Source organism: Phalacrocorax aristotelis, chromosome 1 (genome assembly GCF_949628215.1).
Source record: "Phalacrocorax aristotelis chromosome 1, bGulAri2.1, whole genome shotgun sequence".
NCBI classification, from domain to species: Eukaryota; Metazoa; Chordata; class Aves; order Suliformes; family Phalacrocoracidae; genus Phalacrocorax; species Phalacrocorax aristotelis.
Genome location: NC_134276.1, coordinates 34253700 through 34279460, shown reverse-complemented (window position 1 = coordinate 34279460; position 25761 = coordinate 34253700). Strand labels below are relative to the sequence as shown.

The 25761-nt window shown below is 36.9% G+C and overlaps 1 protein-coding gene across 5 annotated transcripts in view; it reads left to right on the top strand.

Moving 5' to 3' along the window:
• AKAP11 (A-kinase anchoring protein 11) overlaps positions 1–25761 on the top strand; it is a 42786-nt gene that overhangs the window by 5578 nt on the left and 11447 nt on the right. Inside the window, exons 2-11 of one of the 5 annotated variants that reach the window (XM_075087606.1) lie at positions 389–493; positions 5641–5757; positions 9534–9581; positions 11053–11187; positions 12200–12464; positions 12912–13345; positions 13823–17556; positions 19945–20100; positions 24682–24795; positions 25587–25633. In XM_075087606.1, the coding sequence (XP_074943707.1) occupies positions 434–493; positions 5641–5757; positions 9534–9581; positions 11053–11187; positions 12200–12464; positions 12912–13345; positions 13823–17556; positions 19945–20100; positions 24682–24795; positions 25587–25633 (5110 nt within the window). In that variant the 5' untranslated portion in view covers positions 389–433. Of the gene's footprint in view, positions 1–388; positions 494–5640; positions 5758–8656; positions 8704–9533; positions 9582–11052; positions 11188–12199; positions 12465–12911; positions 17557–19944; positions 20101–24681; positions 24796–25586; positions 25634–25761 lie in introns of those variants that run through there. The other 4 variants (XM_075087576.1, XM_075087568.1, XM_075087586.1 and 1 more) reach the window with 4 other exon arrangements.

The window sequence follows — 25761 nt, the reverse complement described above, 5'->3', positions numbered from 1 at the left end:
TCCAGTGCATTGTATGGTACAGGAGTTTGCTGATAAACTTCACTGGAGTATCAGTGATAGTGAAACAATATTTAACATCATGTTCCTCTCTGCTCCGCTTCCCTCCCTTCCCCCCCCTCCCACATTGCAGCCTTGAAACCTCCTGAAAAAAATGTTGGAACTAACTGTAAGGTGTGTGTGTTACATTTTGATCATCCTTTTAAAAAAACGTTAAGGCAGTGCTTTTTCAAAGGCAACAGTCAGTATGGATGGTGTGCTTTTTCTTCCTCAGTTTTAAAATGCTTTTTAATTGTTTTTATTGGTTCTCATTTTGTCTACTTGCATTTTCAAAATGTATACGAACTACATGGGGAAACATAAAATAATCCAGTATAAATGTTTTTCCTAGGTCTTTTTGAGGTGACTTCTTTCACTGAATACTAGGATTGGTAAAATGGATATGTACACCATGGTGCAGGGCACTCGAATGAAACCAAGAATATCTGTGAAAAAGGTAATTATCTGTATTTTTAAAAAGAAAATTATTTCAGAGCTTTTTGATCTTTATTGTGACAGTGTAGTAATGAACCAAGTGAACTGGTAGGTTTGGTTGGTGTTTTTGGCTAGTATTTTTTTTTCCCCCTTTGTGTGTTTTAATTTTGGTTGTCTGACATTTCAGGGAGGCAAAGAATCTTCCTTTGCTTTATGCTTTGGCATATTTAGCATAGTTGAACTGGGAGACAGAATAATTTAGGGAAGGGGTGCATGCTTTTGCCTTTGTTTTAAGGTGATACGAAATCACAATGTATTTTCTTTGCTGAAATTTATGTTGTTTATTGGAGCGTAACTTTCTTTAAGCACAGATTTTTCAAGTTCATATGTAATAAATTAAAATATAAATATGTAGTGTTCATTAAAGACTGTTCTGTGAAGTCTGTGTTGGGCTTACTGTAATATCTTTATCTTTAGATCTTGGTTTCTTGACTGGCTTACCCTTGTGTTTACATGAACTTCTAGGAAGTGCTTTGGTGAAAAAGAAGATATGTCTAGCACTTATGAAAGATACTACGGTGTTTTTTTTCCCCCAACAGTATTTATTTATTCTTTTAAATTTTGTCACTTTAGCTTGGAGAACATAAATACTGTTCCTCAAATTTTCTTGCAACTTCTATAAGCGTTTACTCAAATGAAAGTTGCAGTTTATCCTGAAGGAACAAATTTATTTATCCAATCATATTTCCCAAAGTAGTTGAATACAGATTAGTATTTTTTTAGTTTTTTCCTCATTACTAATAAATTCTTTACTTGCAAGTGTGTGCAACGCATAAGAGGAGAAACTGAGCAAGGAAGTATCTTGTCACGTGAAAATTGCATTATTTTATTCCACAAGTAGATTTTGTTGTTTTAAGGAAACAGTGTCAGTGCTGTAGGTCCTGTAGAAATTGCTTGGAGGCAAAGGTAAGCATTATGGGACTGCCAGGCAGGTAATCAGTTCCAGGTCCTGACATGGAATGTTAACCATCCTACATTAAGCAGTTTGTAATTATGGGTGATATTCTTTAAGACAGATGGTATAAAAACTTTAATTTTACTGGTTTACGAGAAATCTTCAGCTCAAGTAGAGTTCTTTAACTACAGTCAAATCATTTTGCATTCTTAACCTGAACATGAACTGGGTTTTAGGGGACTTTTTTAGTCTGCCCTTTATTTGTTTTTTTCTCTTCAATTAAAAAAAAAAAAACAAACCACAAACCAAAAAATCCACAAACCAAACCAACTATCCCCTCCTAGGTTTTTAGACTTTGGGTGGAGAAACATCTTTCTGATAATGACAGTGACCAGTGATTCCTCACTGATTCTAATGGTTGCCTAAAATATTAGCTCTATCAATTGCCATTGAGCGTTCAGGACTGTGTGGTTCTAGGAAGGAACATGACTTCGACCCTTCTTGGGTGTCTTGCAGAATTCTGCATTTTCATACAGCCAGACTCCAGTGTTTTGATCTGTGGCTGCCTCCTCTTGATGTTTCCCTGTGGGGTGGCTACTTAGATTATAGTGCGGAACTTTCATTCTTTCTCACAGAGCCAGGCAGTAGGGTGGTCAGAATCATGCTATGTTTTATCTTCTGTTGATTCACAGCTCGCGGTCTGATTCACGTCCTTTTTGTAATACTTTGCAACAATTCCTGTGAAGTATTACAGTAGTAGCTCTTAAAAGTCAGTGCACGGTTGTGGTATGCACATTGAAAGCCTAATTTTCCATTTTTACAAAATGACTTCAAAATATTCGGTCTATTTAAATCTTACAGCACACAAAATCAGGAGGAGCTGTTTTGGTACTTAAGAGCAGAGTAAGCGTGACTCTCTAGCACTGGACTTGATTTCTCTGTAGGTTGTGGCATCTTACATGTTTGTGCATTGTTTAACATATTAGAGAGCAGTTCTTTAAAACAGTTCATGAGACTGATTTAGAATTTCCTCCAGTGTACTGCGAAGGATCCATAGATAATGACTTCTTGATTTGCTGACCGCAGAGGGGACAACACAAAACTTTGAATTGCTCATTTGAGCCAGAGGCATGATGAGGTTCAGGTCTGTCTTGCTCTGCACACATTTGAGGATATCTGTGTTTTTCCCCTAGTACGACTTAGTACGTTTGAAATCTGTGCTCACTGTTGAAATAGTGTTTCTTGCCAGACTTGTGACTCGCAAATTTCTGTGAGGAAGGAGTACGCAGGCCTAGCAAGTGGTGCTTTATAGGTAGCTTGGGGTTTTCTGCCCATGTGTTGATGTATATGGAAAGTAGTTGTATTATTTATAAAAACAAATTACATCCTTTTGTCGAGGATAACTTCTTGTCGTTACCTAAACTGAGCTGATCCTCTTGGGAACTTGCTGTTTTTCAGCTTTTAATGTAGTTGTGTGTCTCTTAGACCGTGGTTGTGAGAGAGCTTGCTTTCATTGACTGTTGGATAGGAGGATTTCTCCGAAATTGAGTGCAGTCCTCTTCTGTCACTAGGACAATTTTGATAAGAATATGGAAAAGTTATTAAATATAGTCTCACAATTAATAAGAGGAGATTAAAGAAAACCAAAACCTGTTGTAATAGCTAAGAATCTTATGAATTCCAGGATGAAGCTATTCACATCAACTGCATACCTGTTTGTTCATGGATGTCATTATTCTTCAGGTTAAATATTTTTTTTTTTCTTCCACTGATAGTCATCCTTGTGATGCTTTTACAGTTGGTGATCTGTCCTCTGTTAGCCTTGGTTTTTGGAAACTGTATAAACTAAGGTTTTAGTCTACTTTTGTATGAAAGCCTCTGCATGCCAGCGATTATCCTTCATAGTCCTACTTTCTGTGCTTGTTGTGAGTTAATCTTCTTTTTACATGTGGATGATACTCTATATATACACAGATGTCCTTCTCAGTGACTGATGATGTCAGTTCTTTCGCTAAAGGATGCACACTAGGGTCATATTTGCTATTTTCAGTGCTGTATCATATTGAGCATTCATTGCTACACCACAATTGAGAAATCAGCTCAGGTCTTTTATTTCCCACCTTGTGAATTTGCAATTCTATTTTTAAAGCTCGCGTTTGTTTTTTAAGGACATAAGTTTCTTTTTTAAGGACATATTCTCACGTTGAGCAAGTTCTTCTTGTATGATGTGCTGTTCTTCCTCTCGACTGATGACATCTGCTTACTTTGAATTATCATCAGATTTCATCTACATATTTACACCCCCCCCACACTCTCAAGATACATTTCCTTCAGTCTCAAGATAAATTTTGAATAAATTGGTTACTGGGTTACTGACCTCCATCTACTATATCATCTGAACAACCCCTTTGATAGCTCCATTCAGGCGAATTCTTCTTTTCCAGAAACAGTTCTTATAGTAAACTCTGTCTTTTTGTGGTTTTGTTAACTCTTCATATATTGCAGTGTAAATAGTTTGTGGAAGTCCAGATAGATGAGGTCTTTTCTCTGTCTATATTGTGCCTGTTGGTTTCCGTGTTTTCATTCTTTCCATGTTCTGAACTCCTTCGTACATTAACATGATCTTAAACACATGCATTGCTTCCTTCCTCCTCCTTTTTAAAATATGGTTATTTTATCTCTTCAGTTATGCAGTGCCACCATCAGCGTGCTAGCAGACCTACAGATAGTTTTGTATTTGGTTCTTCCAGACCTGGAGATTTTTCCAATTGTTATGTCTTTCTTCTTCTCCCACTTCAACTTCGTATTCTCAAAAATCTTGAATTTTCCTTTGCCTCAACTATTGTAGCTCCTAAGACCATATTCCTGTTCGAGTTATCCATCCTGCCTTTTCTTTCACGCTGTTAAGCTAGGGAAGAATACTTACTTGTCAATAAGGTGTATGTGGTAGTTTGTAGCCTTAGAAAACCTGACTGTTAGAGAATAATGATAAGCCTTTCTCAAACTGGATCACTGTTGGTCTGCAGAAAATTAGCAGGTCACATTGTATGGCTTTTTTTTAATTACTATTTTGAGTGCTGTGACTGATTAAGTTATTGTAGAAGCTGAAAATTAGGCATTTCAACATGCTTGCATGACTTCACAAATGATTTTTGTGTGAGATGAACGGCAGAACTCCTGGGGGAGAGTCTTTGAGCAATATTGGTATTGCAGCCACCTGTAAATCTGGAAGATGGAAGATGGAAAGGTGGAAATTAGACGAATACTTCATTAATTTATTTTGTATGTCCAATAACTGCCCTAAATGCATTTTAAAATAGTTCAGCTATTACTTTTCCACAGAAACTACTGTTTTGACTGCATTAATATCACTATCTTATCATTATCTTATTTTTCTTATTAACCTTACCACTTGCTAGAGAAGCTGACGCTTTTAAAATAAAAAAATGTTGTTAACTTCCTAAAAAAAAAAAATAAAAATGAGAGGATGTTTTCTTTTGTACAAGCTGAGTGAACCAGTTTTTGTTGTTCTGTCGTCTTGTTTTATTTGACTTCAGATACCAGTGAAGATAATTCTTTTGTTCTGCTGCACTTTGTTACACTGGGAGAAATTATTAAATTCTTATGCCTTTTTTAGCCATCTGTGATTGCTTGCATGTCAGCATAAGTATAAATAAAAGAAACATTACAAGACATAATTATATGGGTTTCAGTTACAGTTCTTCAAGGAACTGGGAAGGAAAACATGTGTGGATTTTTCATGTTTTTTGTTTGTTTTCTTCCCCTCTCACTTTTGAAGCCACCCCCATTACTTTTCTTGGCTAAATTTGCTTTTCATCCTTTTTAAGGAAAAGCTGAAGAAAAAGTTCCATATAAAGGCTCTGATGCAAGAAATAGGTGGGGCTTGGTTTTCTTCTTGGATGCATGGGGTTTTTTCAAAGTTTGCATGTTCTCACCTTTTTTTTTTTTTTAATACAGAACAGTCAACTTCTTTTGGAATAAAAGGTTTGCTTGAAGGAGGCAGCTAATCCATTTCAATTCCATGTCCTGAAGTAAATTTAAGATGGAAACCTGGTGGATTATATACAAAGTAATTTGAAACAGTACTTAGAGTAGGGAAACCTCTGGGTGGGGCAGGGGATAGATGGAGGGGCCCTGTATCCAAAACTGAAAATACATTTTCTTTGTCTCATATTTTTTTCATTGTTTTTCAGAGTTTTGGTGAAGGTGTACTGCACTCTATGAAGTCACTGCTACACAGCAGAAAAGAGTTATGCAATGTATCAGCAGATGAATGTCTAAATCAGGAAGAACAAGATAATTTCATTGAGGTTTGGCATAACCTTACCATTTATAGATGTTTTGTGGCTATGATAGAAAACGATTTAGCTTGTAGCAGTATGGGAAGTTGCAGGATGGTAAATGTGAACAATGCTCCAAGCTACTGCCCGTAAAAATCTGTACCACCTACTGTCATTCTTCAGTTCAGTCACTGGAGTCATGAAAAGAGCTGTGACATTTCAAGATGACATTTCTCTACGTTGTAGGATTTGTGAAACTAAAAAAAGCGAAAACCTGTAGATAGATGATGTAAGAATAGTATGACTGGGTGTACGGGATTTCTGAGCGCTCCTGTGATGCAGGTTGTATGGATGGGGTTCTAAGAAGGTAGCAGAACATTTTGATCCAGGTCTGAAGATAAGAGTTTAAGTGATCGCTCTTGTTTGCCCTGTGCTCAGCACTAAAAGCTCAAGCCTCAACATTGCAGATCTGGACTACGTTTACGTTAATACAGATGGGCCCAAAGCTGGACAAGGCATGGAGAGAGGAGAGATAGACCTGGACAGAATGCAGGACTGTCTAGGTAAATCTCAAGCTGTGAGGAAGAATGACTAGAGCTGTTTGAGTTACAAGACTAACAGCAGCTTCTCTAAAGGGAAAAGAAAAAAGTAAGCAGCAATGTGTACCATGTATCTCATATTTATTGTTTTAGAAGACCACTAAGTAGTAGTTGACAGACCTGACAAGGAGCTTAGAGAAGGAGAGGATGACATGAACTGCCCAGGCAGAGGAGCTGAGGCAGGGGGAAATGAAGCAAGAAAGACTCAGGAAGTGGTAGAGAAGACTGGTAATTGGATAAGGAGTAGCAGGAGGAAGGGAAGAGGCACATTGTGCAACCAGCAGAGATGAGTTAGGATTGCCTGCATAACACCAGGGTTTTTGGGACTGGCTGGATGGTGAGATTGTGACTGTATGAGACGTTTGGGGAGCAGACAAGAAGCTGAATTTGTGAAAGATGACGAGCTGTTGCAGATTAGAGGTAAGAGAGAAGAGTTAAACAGTAGAGGACTGAGCAAAAGCTTGTCTATGTCTGTTCGGACAGACCATGCTCTAGAATCTATGAAACCCCTCAAACATTGCCTCCCCCTGAACCCCACCCTTTTTTTTTTTTCCCCATTCTTGTAGCAAATACTGGCAACATGTTTTATATGCCTGTAATGGTGGTCCCTATGGAGAAAGATAGCTGACTATATTTAGTTACTTCATTAGCTCAAGCAATTAGGAACCCTCTGGTTGAAATGCAAGAGGGTCAATATCCTGCTACAGAACAGGTATTTTTTTCTTACAAAAGTATAGTGAAAGACACCTATATGCAGAATAACGTTAAAAGAACATTATTAGGACTGCAAAGATAATTACTTAGACTTAGCAAAACCAGAATTTAGGTTTCCTGTACCACTTAAATTATTTTCCTCTGTACCCGTGGGTTATGATAACCTTAAAATACAGTGTCTCATACACTATTTTTAGTTCAAAGAAAAGGCTTGTGTTACCAGCTGTTGGCCTTTGTATCTCCCTGGCCTACTCCCCAACAACTTTTCAACGGGTGTACTAATTCCAGACACATTCAAGGTCTTAAAAGGTTATTATTTTTCTGTGAAAACTGGAGTTTGGGAACAATAAAGAGATACAAATCGGTGTTCTCACTGAGGTAAAAATAGGCAGACTCGGCAGTGGTCTCTGTCAGCAATCTGCTGGCCCATTGGTGTATACATGGACTCATTGGCCTTCATTTGTTGAAGGTATGACTCCTGCATACTGCCCTATCTTGCACAATGAGTTATCCCATGGGAGGAGGAAAGAGTTGGAACCTTCCTGAGGAAGAGTAAAGAGCATGTAAGAAGACATCCATTAAAAAAAAAAACAATCAATCAAAAAAACCCCAACAGTGACAAGCCCTAAAGCTTCCCAGAATGTTCTTCAGAGAACTTTTTTTCCAAGTCCTTTAAATTGTTTGCTATTTTGCCTCTTCTGTGGAGTTCAGCTCATATTGTGGGTGCTGTAGAGATGAAAAGATGTAAAAGTTGAAAGTTATGTTGCAGATATTGTGCAGATGAAAGATTTAGGAATTGATAAAAAGATATAGGCGTTAAAGGGTACGTTGCTCAAACAGGATTGTTTCATAGTTAACATGGTGAATATGGTGCTGGAGACCTGTAATTTGTCTGGAGCTATTTGGAATGCTACTGTGAAGTATTGTTTCATTTATAATTTTGTCATAACTGAAATAAGGGTAAGTCAATGTAAAAAGGAAGATCTTTTCTGGGGACACAGTAGCTTCCCAGCATGAGATCCCCTGAAATAAACAAGTCAGCATTTTTTAATATATTAGTATGATTTCAGTTTAAAAGAAAGGTGGGGTTGTTTGTTTTTTTGTCATACATTGAAAGAACATATTCAAAACTCAAATACAGTTCAAAACAGAATTGTTTTTCAGCCATTTTGTTTTCTAGATTTGTCTGTTTCGTAGATTCTGTGTATGTGCAAGCAAGTAGCGTAATCAGTTACTATTAAGTGATTATAAACATAGTGATGTTCTTTACTGTTTTCAAACTTGAGAACCACCTGACAACCTTACAGTAACAGGGAGTAGCTGCTAGAAATTTAGTGTGAGCTGTGACTTCGATACATGAAATGGAGTCTATGCACAGTGCTCTGAAACAATTGAATCCAAGCCATATCAAACTTCAGCCCAAACATCAGTGGAAGTATTTAATCTTTGTGCTTTATTCCATATCTACAAAATGAAAGCAAAATTTATTTTCTTACAACCTTGTTTTGAAAATAAATGCCGTGGGATTATTTTTTTTACTTTGAGCATGCAGATACACTATTGATTTATTGTTAGGGAAATACTAGTTGAGAACTGAGGAGATCTGATGTTTGAAACAGTAGCGGATGTAATATATATCATGATCTGACACTGAAGAATGAAGGTAAGACAAAATACTGACTCCCTGCTCTGTTCATGTTGAATGGTACAAGACACCTGTAGATGTAGACAGAAGCAAGGGAGAATATGTGATAAAATATCTCCCCTGTGCACAAGCAAAAAAATCTGAGGTAAAGCTGACATTTCTGACATATTCCAGGTTCCTGTCCCTGACAAGACTCTTTTTTAAATTATTTTTTAGGTTGAATAGTTAAACGCCTGAAGTAAAAGAATTAATCTACTGGATATTGCATGCAAACATGTGGTTTAAGTAATCTGTTGTGTTTTGGCCTTAGGCTAATGAATTTACATGGTAAACTGTATAATGTGTTGACACTAGATGATCCCTGAGGTCCCTTCCAACCTGTGATTATGCCCTCTTCAGTATATCTGAATACATCACAGTTAGTTAGCGTGGACAGATTTTAGACTGGAACTGTTTTATATGTGTCCAGCTTGAAGCAAGGTCAGATGAGCACTGATCTTTGCAAAATTGTATTTATTTCAGTCGATGTAATGAGACTTACACACATTGCTCAATGTGTACCAGCCAATAGGCCACTAGAAAAATTTCTGTGTAGTGGGTTTTAAATGTTGTATATGCTCTTTCGTTTGATCTGACCTTTCACAAGTCAAATAATGTAGCAGTACTAATCTTTATGTAAGACTATGTGCTACTGCTTGAGCAAGCTATGCTACCTTAAGGTATGGTTTTCATGGCAGTAGCATGAAGCTTTACGGTACAACTTGATGAATTTTTAACTCTCTAAGTATCTGCAGATGACGAAAAAGTTCTTTTCTGTACTTCAATACGTTAATGTATTTCTTTTACAGATTACATTTATAAGTTTTGCCGAAGAGACGGGTACTGCTTATTTGCAGGTAAAGTATAAATCTATCTATATTGGAAAATAAAGTTCTTCAGTACAGGTGATCTCTTCTAGGTAGTACATACTTTTTTTAGATGGAGGAGTTTTGGTGCTCGAGAAATGAAATATGTATGCCTTGAGCACTTAAAACCTAAGTTTTAAATATCATTGAAAGGTTGAAAAATCATTTTAATATGATCATCAATGTTACATATGTATTTAAAGTATTACCTGGGCCAGTCTTTGTATTGGAATGGTTTGAAATAGCTTGCTTAAATTGGGGGGGATTTGGGGAGGGAGGTTGGGGTGAGTGGGTGTTTTGTTTTGGGCTTTTTTGTTAAAAGCCTGTGTGTATCAGTATTCAGGTTTATAATCTTCTCCTTAGTAGAGTTGTGCTTATTAATATGGTGTGAGTGTCATCTGCAAAGGTGAAACTTTACTGAATTGACTGTTAGCTGTGAATTGCTGGTGGGGGACCAGGAGTCAGTATTACGTTTATGCCTTAAGATATTATTCTGGAGAGTTAGATGATGAAACCTTATTTTAAAAGGGGAAGCGTAGCAAACTAGTGGGCCTGGGCCATGCCATTTTAAGAAGTTAAGAATTTAATCTTCCCATGCAATTTACGCATCAGTATAACCCACAACATAGATGTTTACAGTGCAACTCCACACTTCTACTCTGCCTAGATCTTGGCAGATGGAGATTGCTGTAATAGTTTTCTGATGTTTAAAAATGAAAAACAGAAACTCGCAATCCATTTGTGTTCAAAGTTGTATCAATGTTGCTAATTAATCAAATGGTAATAGTGTAGACATTCTTTAAAGTATGGGTAAGAAATATTTGATTGTCTAGAGTTAGATGGAATTTAGAGAAAACTGGCTGAGTAGGTTTATGGAGACTTGCTTTGTGCCATGTGGATCAGTATAGTATTTAGATTGTTTAAAAACAATCGATCATAAATCTTTCATAGTCCTTTTCTATATGAGGTAAATCTAAAAGCTATCCAAGATGATGCTTAAAGAAGTGCCTTGTCCCTGTTTTTGTCATAGTGGGCTAAAACACTGTTCCAATAAAGCACAATAAGAGCATGTAGAGATCCATTGAAAACCATTAGTAGCTGAGTTCAGTCTTCTCTTTGTAGTTGCGTACCTTGTAGGATGTGCAGCTGTTTTTCAGTGCTTACAAGATTCTCCTTTGTGACTTTTAAGCCTCTTCTGGCCCCTCAGTAACAGTGGAATTTCTTCTTTTGTTAGAACAGTGAGCTGGAGATGAGTGTGGACTAAATTGAAGCTTATTTACACGAGCTTTATACCACAGTTTGAGAGAATATGTGGGGGATAGGGCAAGAAATAGAGGAAGGAGGAGCTTTACCAAACTTAGCACCTGTTACTGTTTAGGGGGGATATGAAATCAAATCCATTATCATTTACATGTTATTTTTTTCCCTTTGTATTCTCAATGTGTTTGTATGTTTAAATCAGGAGTTGGCAGCTGTTTCTGCAGAGCTCCCAGATGTTCTGAAATCTCTTCAGTTGTGCAAAATAAAAGAAAATGAGGTTGTATTTCTAAAAGATGTAAAGAAAACTTTGGCAAAACCTTATGTCATGAAACATCAGGTAAACGTTCTGTATCTTCTTGCATGTCTTAATTACAGAAGCATTTTATTTGGCCGCATAAAGAGTTTAGTCGTACCACACCTTGTCGTCTTGTGTTTTTGGACCTACTTAGCCATAGTAGTATTGATGATGTTATATTTGTGCGGTTTCTTTAAAATGAATGTTAGAAAACCTCGGAATAAACTTGGTGCTTTCAGGTGCTGTGTTATTAACAGAAAATATTTAATACCTACTTAATTACGGTGCTGATCCCATGCTTCTGCTAGACTATAGTCCCTTTCACCGCCAATTTGGAAAGAAGATGAAACTTGTCAAGTTACCTCTCTCTGCTCTGCTCAGACACAGCTTCCATCCTTTGCAGACTTTTCTTCTTGAAACAGAGGTGCCAAAAATTATGAGAATGTCAGGTGTTCATAAAACACAGTGGGCTCTTCCCTTATTAAAAAAGTATTTACAATTATAAATGTTAGTAATATAATTTCCATTATTTTTATTTCCAATATTATTTCCATTATTATTATTATTATTTTTTCATTATATTATTTCCAATTTTAAATGTTGTTAAAGCAAACTTCTTAAGGCCATATTGACTAATCATGCATGTTAAGTGTAATTATATTGCATATAAGGTAAAAAATACCTTGAAGAAGCAAATATCCTATATACTGCAGTACTATTCAGCATAAACATGCTTTGAAATACTGTCTTCCTCTACAGATTTTTAACACACATTCTTTAATTAATAGATTCTTGAGTACATATTATCAGGGTTGTATTACACAACCTTTTGTTTGTTTTCTTGCAACAATTTATTCAGAATGCAGAAGTTAGTTAAAATCACTTGTTTTCCTATCACTCTACACAAACTGTTCCATTCATTTTCTTATCTCTAAAATATTTGTAAATTGTTTACTGTTCACAAAAATGCATTGAAGGAATCCCTTGCTACTCCTGACAGTTGAAATCATTCCAAGGTTGTTATGTTTGTTTTCTTGTTGCTCTCTTCTTCAAGAATCAGCTTCCTGATGTGTTTTGTGTGATGAGACTGTCTCCTTCATTCCCAAGGATCAAATTTGATTATATATTTACCTTGCTGAGCAAGTATTCCACAGGCATAAGATACGCAGTGGAAATAAACTCATCGCAAAAACATCAAACAGAGACATCCCATGGAGAAGATGATGACACTAATCAGTCAGTTTCTTCAATTGAGGATGATTTTGTCACTGCTTTCGAACACTTAGATGAAGATGAGCCTTCAAAGATACAAAGTGCTGGTAAGTTCTTGCATGCTGTTGACTTGTAGAAATTCTTATTTGAAGTTTAGGCTGTTGGGATTTCACAAGAAAGTAAATGTAAATAAAGAGTAAGTTTTTTACCTTAATGATGTTTTGTTAACGGGTATTATGCAATTGAAAATTTTTTCCCCTGTTCTTTCCACAACAGTTTATCAAGTCATAAACCAAAGATTCTAATCTTAGTGTCAGATGCAGATCAAATAGAATCTTGTTCTGCTTTGTGTGTTAAAAATACATCAATTTTTCAGCGATTAGATTAGTATAATAGGATTTGGAAAAAAATACAAGATTGCTTTAATCCTGAAAGATCGGGCAGCATTTTGCAACAGTAAAAAGCCCAGCAACTGCCACTAAAATCTGTCCCAAATTTTCTGTAGTTATGTGAAAATTCTTGGTTTTGAAGAAATATTGGGGGTTTTTTTTCAGGTGCATGCAGCTTTACTTCTCGAAACCATCGAGATGCTGCTTCACAGACCATCCCTGTTCAATGTTTAGAAGCTGTTGACTCAAAGATCCGTGTGGGTTCTGCACGTCGAAAGTCTTCTGCCAGATCTTCTACTTTGATTGATATTCTGGGACTTAAGGAACTGTCCTCAGTAAAAAATTCAGTTACAACCTCAATTTCTGATCCTTGGATACAAAGGAGTTTCTATAAGCCATATAATCCTGATCAAGGTGTTAATTTTTTATGTAAAACATTGTTTTCCTCTTCTCCAGCTGAATCCTCCGAGTCAGATTGCTCCAGCCCAAGTCCCATCATCTTCTTAGATGAAGAAGGGTATCAAAAAAGCCTGAAGGCAAAACTTCAGCTGCCAAAAATTCCTGTAGTGAAAGATGGTATAGAGGATTCAGACTCAGAAGTAAGTGAATTTTTTGATAGTTTTGATCAATTTGATGAGCTGGAACAAGCCTTGGAAAAAGTTATTAGGGATCCCATCCAAGGGAATCCCTCCCAGAAAAGGAGGACTGCACATGAACAGTTGTCTTCTGCAAGAATTACAATGAATCCTCAGAAATTCAAGTTTGATCGTCCCACTCTCCCAGCCAATGTAAAGAAGCCCACTCCTCGTAAACCAGAATCGCCATATAGCAGCATCTTTGATGTTCCAGATTCCCCTCGCCCAGTTAAAACATCAGGGGAAGAGAATGGAGGGTTGTTCAGCCCTATTAGATCATCGGCTTTCAGCCCACTAGGGAGCTGTGGTTCTTCTGAATGTTTATGTCGAATTAATCTTGGTGGAGATGGGACAGGTCAAAATCACCATGATGCAGTTTATAATAGTTATTCAGCATATGCTGATAGTGTTTCATTTGAAATACTGGGTTCTGTTTTTCAGCCTGAGTCCTCATCAGAACACGTATGTGCAGGAAATGATTTGAAACGCAAAGGGTTTTCTTTGAAAGACAGAAAAGGTCAAGCTGCAGATCTCAAAATGAAAACTGGTAAGGAGCCAGATAAACAAGCAAAATCTAAACATAAATCATTAATGATTAGAGCTAGCATTCAAAAATTTGCAGCTGAATTAGTTGAAAAAAGTTTCGGCAGTGCATTTAAAGACCTGCAAAAAGGCGTTTCTTCTTGCACCAATGCACTTTGTCATTTGGCTGCTAGGTTAACTTCTTCAGTCTTTCAGATGGCTTTTTATGAGATTGGAAGACGTAGAGCAATCTCCCTGAAGGAGCGTGCCATTAATGGGATAGCAAGCTTTTTGGTGAGTGAAGCTATAACTGGTGCGTTGAAAGAACTGCGGCACGTAAAGAAACAAATATTTACCAACACTGTTGCACGGTTTGCGGCAGACCTTGCTGAAGAACTTGTGTTTGAAGGAATCATGGAAGTATGCCAGTTTTCATATCCATCGACACCTACAGCTGCACAGCCTTCATCATTCGATTATGAAGACAAAGTGGTAAGATCCTATGCCAGGGATTTGTCTGAATCTGTCATTCAGGAGGCTTTTATTGAACTATCTCAGGTTGATGTGACCTTCACAACACAAGCAGCCATTAGTGTTTCCATGGACAACATTAAATACGTGAGCGCAGAAAGTATGTTAGAGTCAACACAGACTTCCACAGTTTCTCCTAATTTTAACGATAGGGTAGCACTGAAGCCAATCCAAGATTCCAAGAAGGAATGTACAGTACAGCAAGCTCTGTTTTGCACCTCTGGTGTTGTAAGTTCAATACCTGTGCCCTTAGCTGGAAGAGTTCTTTGTCAACATCAGGTTTCCTCTGATGCTTATAAAGCAAAAGTATCCACTGCTCCAAATTCTGATGACAATAAAAAAATATACAAAGACTCTGCTCATCCGTTTTTCACAAGCAGAAACAGAGAGGAGGAAGTCGCTTCTTTCAGAAGTATATACCTAACTTCAGATCACAGTCAAAATACTGAAAATACTCCATCATTTTTACATAACCAAAATGACACCAAACAAACAAATAACAGATCTGGAATGAACAGTGATTCAGAATTAACAAGTGGGTCAAAAGGCATTAATACTTTCTCTGGAACTATGGTAGATATGATAGTAAATGAAGCTTATGAAGCCATAACCTCATCTAGAGCAACAAAAGCAGTAGAAGAGTATACAGATTTTTTAACAAGAAAAGTAGTAGATAAAAAACCGTATGTGCAATGTATTGGTGAAGATTTTCCCAAGAATGTGTTTGCAGATCACTTGGCCAAGTGTGTCATAAAACAGTCTGTGGCTGAAAGTAAAACTGTGTTGTGCAACACTAGTGAGAATTTCGCATGTAATGTGAGCTCACAGACTTACGCAGGTATTGGTAGAAAAGAACAATGTGTAATGAAGCAAGAGGCTGAGAAACAAAGTAATGTTTCTATAATTGTGGAACAGCAACAGATGGCTTTGAATAATCCATGTAAATTTCTTACCCCAACTCATTCTGCTCAGTGTTTTTCAGAATCTAAAGATTGTTGGCAGGAACAAAAAGGACACAGGTTTTCTTCAAAATCACCACCGCCTTGTTCCACTGTGACTTTTGCTAGGCATGTTCTAGAGGACTTCACTGACGCAGGAAGCTGCTCAATAACATACTTAAATAAGCCCTCAAAAAACCATGATACTCAGAAACCATCATCAGGGCCTTTGACTTACAGGCAGGCTGATTGTTTTCTGCATGCAAATAGCTTGTCTTCAGTGATGCTTGGCAGTGAAGACGCTTTGCAGATGGAAGATAAATCAAGTCTCAAAGATGGAAATACCTGTGTAATGCCTGATACACCCCCCCCAACTCCTTTAGTACCCTGTCAAAGCAGTTCTGAAAGAAACCTAAGAAAACTATCTAAGAAACTCAAGGGAGAATTAGCAAAGGAATTTGCACCAGCAACACCACCTTCTACACCATATAATCCATCCATTACTGGTTTGCCTGAAACTGAACATGACTCTTTGGAAAAGGAGGAATTTATGCTGAAACTCATGCGGTCACTTTCTGAAGAAGTGGAAAGTAGTGAAGATGAAGATCATTCTGAAATGCCTGCTGAGAAAGAGGAGCGTTCAGAAAAAACAATTCAGTATGCAGATTGCTTAGCTAGCCATATAATTTCCATAGCGACTGAAATGGCTGCTTCCCATTTAGATGGTAAAACAGACGAAAGGGAAGCTGATAGACACGTTCCATTAGGTATGCAAACCAAAAAATGTGGATATCCTGCATTTACAAATATCCCAGAAGAGACATGCAATTCTTTATGGAATTATGCAGGTTATATGGCGGGAAAAGTCATCAATGAGGCCAAGAAAATAGTGAAATCAAGGCATTGTAAACTGTTGAGGTTGAAGAGGGTTAACTGTCAGGTGGATTGCCTTTATCTGAGAAAAGGGAATAAAGATTATAGTTCAAAAGAACAGTGCGGTCCAGTGCGGGAGCAGTGGCCGGCGGAGAGAGATTCATCTGTACTTCCTTTACCACAAGGTTCAGGCACGACAGGTTTGACCTCCAAATACCCAAGCTGTGAAAGTGTGACTGACGAATACGCAGATCATATCATTCGAGTTCTGAAAAGAGAAGGTGGTAATGCTGAACTGTTAATGGATCAGTATGCTAGCAGACTTGCTTACAGGTCTATCAAATCAGGCTTACAGCAAGCTGCTAGAAAAAACAAATTGAGATACAACAGAAAGACATTTCCTGGGCAAAATGCACAGGTAAATGGTAAGGTGGAACTGATCAAAGCAGTCAATAAAGATACAGTACAGCAAGCGAAAAGCAGCATTCATCGCTGTGAAGACCAAGCGTATGAAAGGAGTATTAGCACGCAGAGAATAGAATGCACGGAGTTGTTACATTTTTCAGAATCCCTTGCTCGCAGTATCACTTGTGATGTCAGGAAGAAATTGAAAATGTCGGGAGCATGTTTGCCAAAGTCTTTAACAGATTCCTGTCTATATAAAAAGACTGAATTTGATGAAGTCACAGGGGATCTTATTAAAACAAGCTTTTCTAGGACATTTCTTCCTTTCTCCCCAGATCATAAACTGTATCATAGTACAGGCAGTTTAAATGAAAATGGCTACAGCGAAGGCATAATTCAAGCTATAGAACAATATGCTAGGAAAGTAGCAGATGATACTCTAGAAATGAGTTTAGAGTCTGCTGTTCTCCATGTGGCTGAGAACAGAAAAAATGGGGATAGGCTCTCATATACTGAGAAACTGTCTCCTTTTTCTGGAACTGTCTGTAGATGCTGCAGTATGAAGGAGCATCGGTACTGTACAGAAAGTACGCCTCACCGTCCACCTGCACAAGAATCCTCCGTTCCAGGGAGGCATTTTCTTCATTCTGGATTAGGTGGTGCCTGTCAGAAATCACGAGTGTTTCAGCTTGATATTCCTAAAATTCATGTTGATGTAGAACAGAAGACAGTGTTTTCTGACAAAGGGGCTACTGCAGCTGTAGAGAAAGCAGAAGGAGAGCTGAGTTACACAAGTCTGACAGCTGACAGTGGTATTGGACAAGATGGAGTGAGTTTTGCTGAAAGCCTTACTACTGAAATAATGACATCAGCTATGACTAATATTGGTCAGGCAGTTAACATAAGGTAATATTAATTTTCTCTTATTTTTAGCCTTCTGTACCAGAAAAAGGATTGTTAATACAAATATGTGCTCAGAAGGAATTTTTGTTGTTGTTGTTTTAAGAGTTACATGCTTTATGTTCTGCATGTTTTCTTTGTATTCTTCTGGTGGTATTTAAGTGATGCAGAACTAGGAAAAAAAAAAAGCCTTTTTTCCACCTGTGTGAGCTTGAAACCAAGGTTTCTATGTGTATCAGCATGCATATGTTCCAGTAGGTGACTAATAAGTAGAACTCATTATTTCAACTTGAAATGTTATTTTTATCTACAGTAGAAAATAGTAGACCTCACAGGCTTTGTTGATCTGTGAACCATGACAGAATCCAGGTTTGTTCCCAACCTGTATTTCCTCTTCTGTGCTAAATAAATGAAAGTAACTTATTTTTGCTTTTGTCAGTAGGACCAACATCTGGTACTGGCCAAACTAGCCATTGCTTTATAGTATGAAGGCTTTATTTTGATTACGGCTATCTTGTGATAGTGTCATTATTATTGGGGGGAAAAAAACCCACAACCCCTTGCTGAAAGAAAAAACCTAAAACACACTTCAGTTTATTCTGTGATTATAAAATAGTAATACAATAGACAAGGAACCGACATTCAAATTTTTGTGTGTTTAGGAAAGGCTTTAATAGGTCTATAAATAGGAAATATGTGCCACAGTAACTTTGCGGCAAACAGCAACTGTTCCTTAAAGCAGACTGTGCAGTTACCAGAGTGACTTGAAATCTCTTCTTCAGACACAAGAGCAATCTTTACCATGTTGTTTTCCCCAATTTATAGTAATATTTATTTTCCTACTTTTTGTGTGTGTGTGTGAATTCCTCACACTAGCTACAGGTTTCTTTTCCTGGTTTCTAGACGGGCAACATCATGCACAATATGGTTCATGTCATGCGTGATCATGATTCAGGCATGAATAATAAAATTGGTTTTTATATGTTCAGTGGCTAAAGACCACAGTGGGACTGAACTAAATTTTTCGGGGTTTGATATGAAACATACATACTAGCAGCATAGAAGTGCTTGTAAGATGTTTATTGTGGCTCTGCACAACAGGGCTGAGCCCCTTACTGTGTGGCAAAAAAAAAAAAAAAAAAGTAGCAATGTGGTGATGTTTTTCTATACCTGCAGTATCAAAGATGAAGCTGTTTCTGCATCACTTCTTAAAAATATTATTAAAAAATTCTAGTTAGAATATGACAGCAATAAAATGCAGGGTTCAAAGAGATACTGTTTATTATTATATCTGTGACAGGGAGGTGATATTAGGGTTTTACTATGACAAAATTTGTAAATGTTTCTTATGTTGTCACCTAATGTATGGTATGTAATGCATGTGTTTCTTGAGAAGCTGCCTTGTGTGGTGAAAAGAACTGCTGCTAGTGCTGTTTATAACTAAAGAAAAATGGGGGAAGAAATCGGAATTGTATTACCCAGATGGGTTCCAATTCAAGCTACGTATTTGTCTGCACAAATTTGCTCACTGGAGCAAAGTGTTGCCAGTGATGTGGTTAAGGTTGGCTTTTTACATGGTGAATGTTACTGTGGCTGTTTGCTACGCTGGTGGTAGGGTGACCGTTTTTCTTGAACTGTCTAACATTTCATCTGTATGTAGATAATCACAGTTTGCTCCTGAAACGTAGTTCCTAACTGCATGTTCTCATATTGTAACTTTTTTATAAGGAGTTCAGACTTCTTCAAAGTTAGCAAACTGGATCTTTTTATGTGTCTTCCGAAGACTTTGTTTTATTGAGCATGCCTGCTTGATTTCTTTTTTTTTTAAAAATTTGAATTTATTTCCTGAGGGAAAAATTATGTACAAGTCATGCATTGCTACACTTTCTTGAAGCAGGAAGCCAAGTCTTTCAGAAAGACCTTTTTAAAAAAACAGAATCCTTGTATTTTAAACACCAGTGTGTACTTAAGCACTTTGCCTACAATAGCAGACCACCTAGCTGGTTGTACAGAAAGCAGGCAGGGGATGATAGCCAACTTGTCCTATGGTGAACGAGTTCCAAAATGGTAAGTCTTCTTGAAAAGAGTACCTTGATATACAGTCTGTAAGGCTACAATGCCTTCTATGCTTTATAGTAAATAATCTTCCAAATGAGAGAATTATTTGTGCCGTTCCCGTTGTCTTGCAGTGAAAGAATTCCAGATAGCAATTCCTGACCTAAACCTGTTGAAATATAAAATTAATTTGGTTGCTCCATTTCTTGTGGTGAGAAGGATTCCCCCCCCCCTTTTCTTGGAATTTAGTGTCTTTGAAATGGTGTTAAATTACTGTGAATGGACTAACACAGATCGACATGAAATGCAGTGATGTTTTTGTCTTAAATTTTTGTTTAGCTCTGTTGGAAGAGAAGGCTTTCACTCTGTTGAATCTGTTGTTAGCCAGCAGATGAGTCTTAGTATTGGTGATGATAGCACTGGGAGTTGGTCCAATCTAAGTTTTGAAGATGAACATCCTGATGAGAACAGCAGTTTTCTTCACCTCAGTGACAGGTAACTATAAACATGTTAGTATAGCTAAACAGTTTTCTTGATGTTGGCTAACTTGGCATCAAGTCATTTTCTCCTGGGGGTTGGGGGAGAAGAGGTTATTTTGTCTTCAATACACAATACCTTTTTTTATTAAAAATGATTGTGTTTTCTTACAAAATGTTGTTGCCCACAAATGTTCACTCTATACACTACGAAAAATATATGGAGTATGTATTGTCATTGATGTCAGGGAGTCACATCGAGTAAAAGTGTACATATATAATTTAAGTATTAGCAAAAGATGCAAGTGCGTTAAAAACAACCACAATGTATAAAATACAGCTAGAAAGTACCATTTATAAGTTGTGCTTTGAAATATTAAAACTTAATAATTGAGAATGTGTTTTATGTAAATTCATCTATTCTTGAAAGGAAGTAATACAAGCTTAATTTGCATGAGGAGCTTTAACAGCTGTGTTTTGGTTTTTGGAGACTTGAATTTATAAGCTGTTCTAACTGATACTAGTGGCGTATTTACTAACAGTGAGCTTACAGGTGTGTAACGTTGGAACTTACCTGCTCAGGGTAGTAATGTTTTCCACAGAGCTTCTCACTACAATTCCCATTGCTGATTAATAACTAACAAAGATTGGAGTGGGAATTTTAAAAATCTGCAGTGTCTCTGCCTGTTGCCAGGAAAACTATATTGAGAGTTGTGGCCCCAGCTTCTATATAAGGAATATATGAGGAATGAGCAAACTTAGTTTTTTATAATTGATATACCACTTATGTTACTGTAGAAAGTTCAGCATTTCTATTGAAGAAGAGCAGAAATGGGGGAGAGAGGTTACTTTTTAGTTAGTACTTCCAGCATCACTGAGATTAAAGAAAATATGGGAGATATGCTTCCTTGTGTAATGTACAGATAGGTTACTTGGTACCAAAATGAAACTGCTCGCTTAAATGTCTACAGTATTTTTCATGTTTTGCCTAACTATTTTAATCAAACCACTACTGTAATTTATCACACATACAACTGAATAATTTTGTAAGAGAATACATTGCCTGAAAATTATTTTAGTAAAATATCACCTGTTGAATGAGTTAAAATGAGCTGGACTTACGTGATGAAATTCAGAGTATAAGGAAGAATATTCAGCATATTGGCAGTTACAAATAGTGAACAAATATAGATTAGTTGACGCTGGGGAAAAAAAAAATCACTGGACCTGTAGTGCTCATGTTGTATTTGTTGTTTGGTGGTTTGTGTTTTTTTTTATTTAAATCTGTTTTGGGGATGATAAAGAAAGTAATTTCTATAACTTGCAAGAAAATCTTCGGCTCATTAAAGGAGGAATGACCCAAATTAGCACTTAACTCAGGGAAGGAGAGGCATAATTTGGATAGCAAGGTGTTGGCAGAAGAAACTGGCATGTACAAACTGATCAGCTAGTTTTACAAAACGAACTGTGGATTGGTAACAGTGCATGGGTTCATTTGTGTTGCTGAGGTTTTGCAGGTGGAGGTGACAGGATCTGGGGTTGGGGAGACCTTCTGTAGCAGAACAAGATTCAGTAATAACACGGTTTGTGGAACAGTGTTAGTGTCTAAGGGAAGAAAAAATTGCATGGCAGTGATGAAGACGTGTTGCTTTTATGTCCTCCTTTTAACATAACCTGTTTTATTAAACAGGAAAATGCCATTCAGTCATAGAGGGGACATTCATTATGCAGTTAAAACAGTTGAAAGATTGGGGGGTTTTGTCCTCTTTTTGGTCGTGGGTTTTTTTTCCTTAGGGCCATCTGTTTTAAAATATTGTCCTGATTATATGTAAACCATGTCAGTTTGAAACGTTTAAATGTACTATCAGGTATCATTGCTCCCCTGGCAGCTATTTCTTAATGCAAGTGGCTTTCTTGTGTCTCAGAAGCTGCCAGCAGCCTTGCTTGTACCATCTTTGAGGTACTAGGTATCATTAGACCAATTTGTTTGTAGTGCTGGTACAATATAATTGATGTAGTGAACATTAAGCAAGTTTTACTTAGTGGAGGAGGACCACTACCTTCCTCCAGTATTTTCCAGGCTGTTTGCAGTATTTGATGGATACTGGTACTTCAGACTCCTTTACCTGGCATTTTGGAAATTATCCTCATAATAATAAACCTAGAGATATCATTAACAGTAGTTGAAATTTTTTTGGAACACAGGACCACAGTCACAACACAACAATACAAGCTACAGTGGTCTAGTTCAATTTACCTTGTTTTGCTTTACCTCAGGAAAAAAAAAGACATTTTTTTATAGTAGCTCTGTTGAAACAGTACATGCCCTTTATGTCTCAGATCAATATAAAAATTGTACTTCAGTACTTCACGGAGGATTAAACTATCTGTAAACAAGGAAGCAAGACAACCTGGAAAGAATTGTCAAAGCGTGATCCCTGCAGTTCCATTTGAATGGAAATAGGAATAAAAGTTCTTTAGCAGACTTGGTAAAGTTAGTTATGCAGGGGAGCGCTTGTATCATCTGCTTTGCGTGCCTAACAGTAGCAGCTTATATTTAGAAATAAGAGTGTTAAGCTTTCTCTATAGTTAATGTATAGGTGTGGGCATAGACGTAGACATAGGCTCTTCCAGGGGATGAATCAGAGCATCCAGGTTGGGTTATAATTCAGAGCAGAAACATCTTGCTTTTGACTGTATGTACATAATGCAGAATCTCAAAGCAGGTGATCTGAGTTATTGTTCCAATATATACTCTCTGTGTGTGTGTATATATATATATATATATATATATAAAAAAGTCAAAAGCTTTTGTTTTAATTCTTCTGCTGACTCATGAGGCATTATAATGCTTTTGCCCGTTTTGCTTGTTCTGCGGTGGCAGGACTTTAATTATAAGGCTGTTAATTTGGCATCTTACAACAAAATAAAGGTCACATTACAAAAAAAAGTCTTATACCTTGCTATGCGTTGTAATCATGTGGCTAAATAGATCTTTTTTCAGCCTAAGTTAGACCTCTGTAAAATATATTAATCTCTTACCTAATCAGAATGTTAGTGTGCATGAGGTCATTCTGTTAGGTTGCAAATACTTTTCCTTTAGTCTGAGAACTGGGGCAGAGTTATGCATCTATAACTCTCAGTGGAAGGGGCTGTTTGAGTGCAAAATGTTACCATCAATAGGCTGTGTTTAAATCTTCTCTATAATGTAATTCAAACCAAATTTAATACTTAATATATACTGTGATAGTCTCACACAGTAGCTTCAGAAATGTTCTGAAGACCAGGTTTGCATTTTCTGTGCAAATCAAGTTGGTTTCTTTGGAAGCTTCTGCTCTTTAATTTTCTTCTTTTTTTGCATAATGAGAGAATTGCTTGATTGTTCTTTGCACATGTAGTCTAAATAAGCAACTATGTGCTGAATGAAGCATCTGCTGCTTTTTAATATCCACCCCTGCTAGGGTGTGTTCATATTGCAGGCTTGCTAACCTGCTCTTATGGTTTTGAAATTAGGATCCAAGCAGGCATACTAGAAAGCAAAGGACACTGATAGGTGATGCTGTTACTGGCAGACTCTTGAAAGAGATGAATGTCTATCTCTCGAGATGTTTCTTTCCACCAGTTGTGGTTTTAAATTTTACTATTTGCCTTGAGTGGGAGGAGTGGAAAAGAAGAGCTCTAACAGTCACACAAAACTTAGGTGAAGAAAGCATCTTCTTGCAGCAGTTGGTCTCTGGAGTTGCTTCACGGCTTGTCATACCATCTGTAGTAGACAGTCTGGCTTTCTCAAAGAAGGCTGGTTATCTTGAAATCCTGTCCTTGGAAGGCTTCCAGATGTGCTCTGGGGAGGTATGAAGGTGGGGAACAGAGATTTAACCACATGAATAGCTTAGTCTTGTACATAAGCACAGGCTTAACAAACTTTGCTAATTACAATGCCTAAAGTGTACCAGTGTAAGGACATCTCAATTTTTTCGGTTATTCACATTGGCTTGAATGTAGTAATGGAATAAATTAAGTATGTTTATGAACTGTGAGTGAAGTAACCTTTTTGGTATTGTTTTCACTGATCTATAAAATCCCCTATTTATAAAAGATAAGCTTGTAGAACAATATTCAGAATTTAAAAAAATGTATTTGCTCTTAGAATTAGTGCTCATCCGGCTATTGGAGATCATTACTGGACTTATGGAATGAGATGGAAGAATTTTATTTGTGCAGTTGTCTTCACAATGTATAATTTTATGAACTCTTGGCTAGTCCTTAAGCAAATATTATAGTTGTAATCCATATTGCTATGAGTCATCATATTGAAATAGTTGAGCTCGTATAAGCTATGAGCAATGTGCTTAGTCCTGAGGACAGAATTACTGTTAGCACTGATCTGAAGAATTAATGAGTACAAATTAATACTTTCACCTGTGTACTGAAACTTACCAGTTTTGCATTATTCTGCACACTGCTGCTCTGAATAGCACTGACAATCATGTTTGTTCCAGCAAGCCTGTTTAGGAAGTTTCAGTGGTCTTGCATTAAATGTCTTGACAAAACAGCTCTAAGGAAAATGAAGGTTCTAGTTTGAGCTATTGTTCTTTTCTAGTTCAGCTGTGTTCTCTTCTTCTCCTGGCAGTAATGGTAACAGCAGTAGCTGGAGCAGTCTTGGTTTAGAAGGGGATATGTATGAGGAGAATTTATCCTTTCCAACATCAGACAGGTTGGTTGAGTTGAGAAATATAAACCAGATGGGTTCCTCATAATTAATGCATGAAATCATCATTTTGGAAAATAAAAATACGGTGCCTTTTTTTATACTGATACCTTATTCACACTCTTCTCACTTAATCACAATATGATTTTTTTCATTAATTAATCCATACTGAATGGTTAAATTTTGTTGTGCTGAACTGATGAATGTGTTCTGCTTGCAAAATCAAAGGTCCCTTTTTTGCATGTTCTTGCTTGCAGTTTTACAAGTCTTTAGATTTACTTTTTCGTGCAGACTAGAGCTTGCTTCCTGCAGGGTTGCTGGTTTGTTTTGTTTGGTTTTTTTTCTTTAGCTTGTAGAAACTCAAAATTCTTTGGTAATTGATTTTTGTAGAACACTTATGACTTACACCTTTGAATAACCTATAGCTGTTCATACCTGTGACATAAGATGGCTCAACCTTTTCACATAATGAAGCAAAACTAAACTGCCCTCCTTTTATTAAAATAAATAGGTTTTCTTCTTATTTTAAAATATCTTCATATTACAATCTTTCTTTTTAACACCATTCTCTTGTTTCTCCCTTCTTCCTTCTTTTCCTAAGAGCAAATCTTGTGAAGTTCATGATACATGTTTCCAACATGAAATGGTGTGAGAAGCAAAGCTTCTTTTCATGATCGCTTCTTAATTCTTTCATGATCTTCTTGTCCTTTAACCTTCATTACAGTCTTAGGATTGGCTACATTTATTGTGCATATATTGGATTGTATTAATATTTTGATTTGAATTTTAAAATACAGTGATGGAACAGAAGATAAGGATGAGGACTCCAAGGATGCTGTAGAAGGTAATGTCAGTTCCAGCATATACTACTGTTCTTGACCTGTGTGCTCTACATTAATTATTTTTGTCAATTCTTTACTTCTGTTGTCTGCAAAACAAGGTGACAACCCTGTTATCCCTGTTCATCATAAT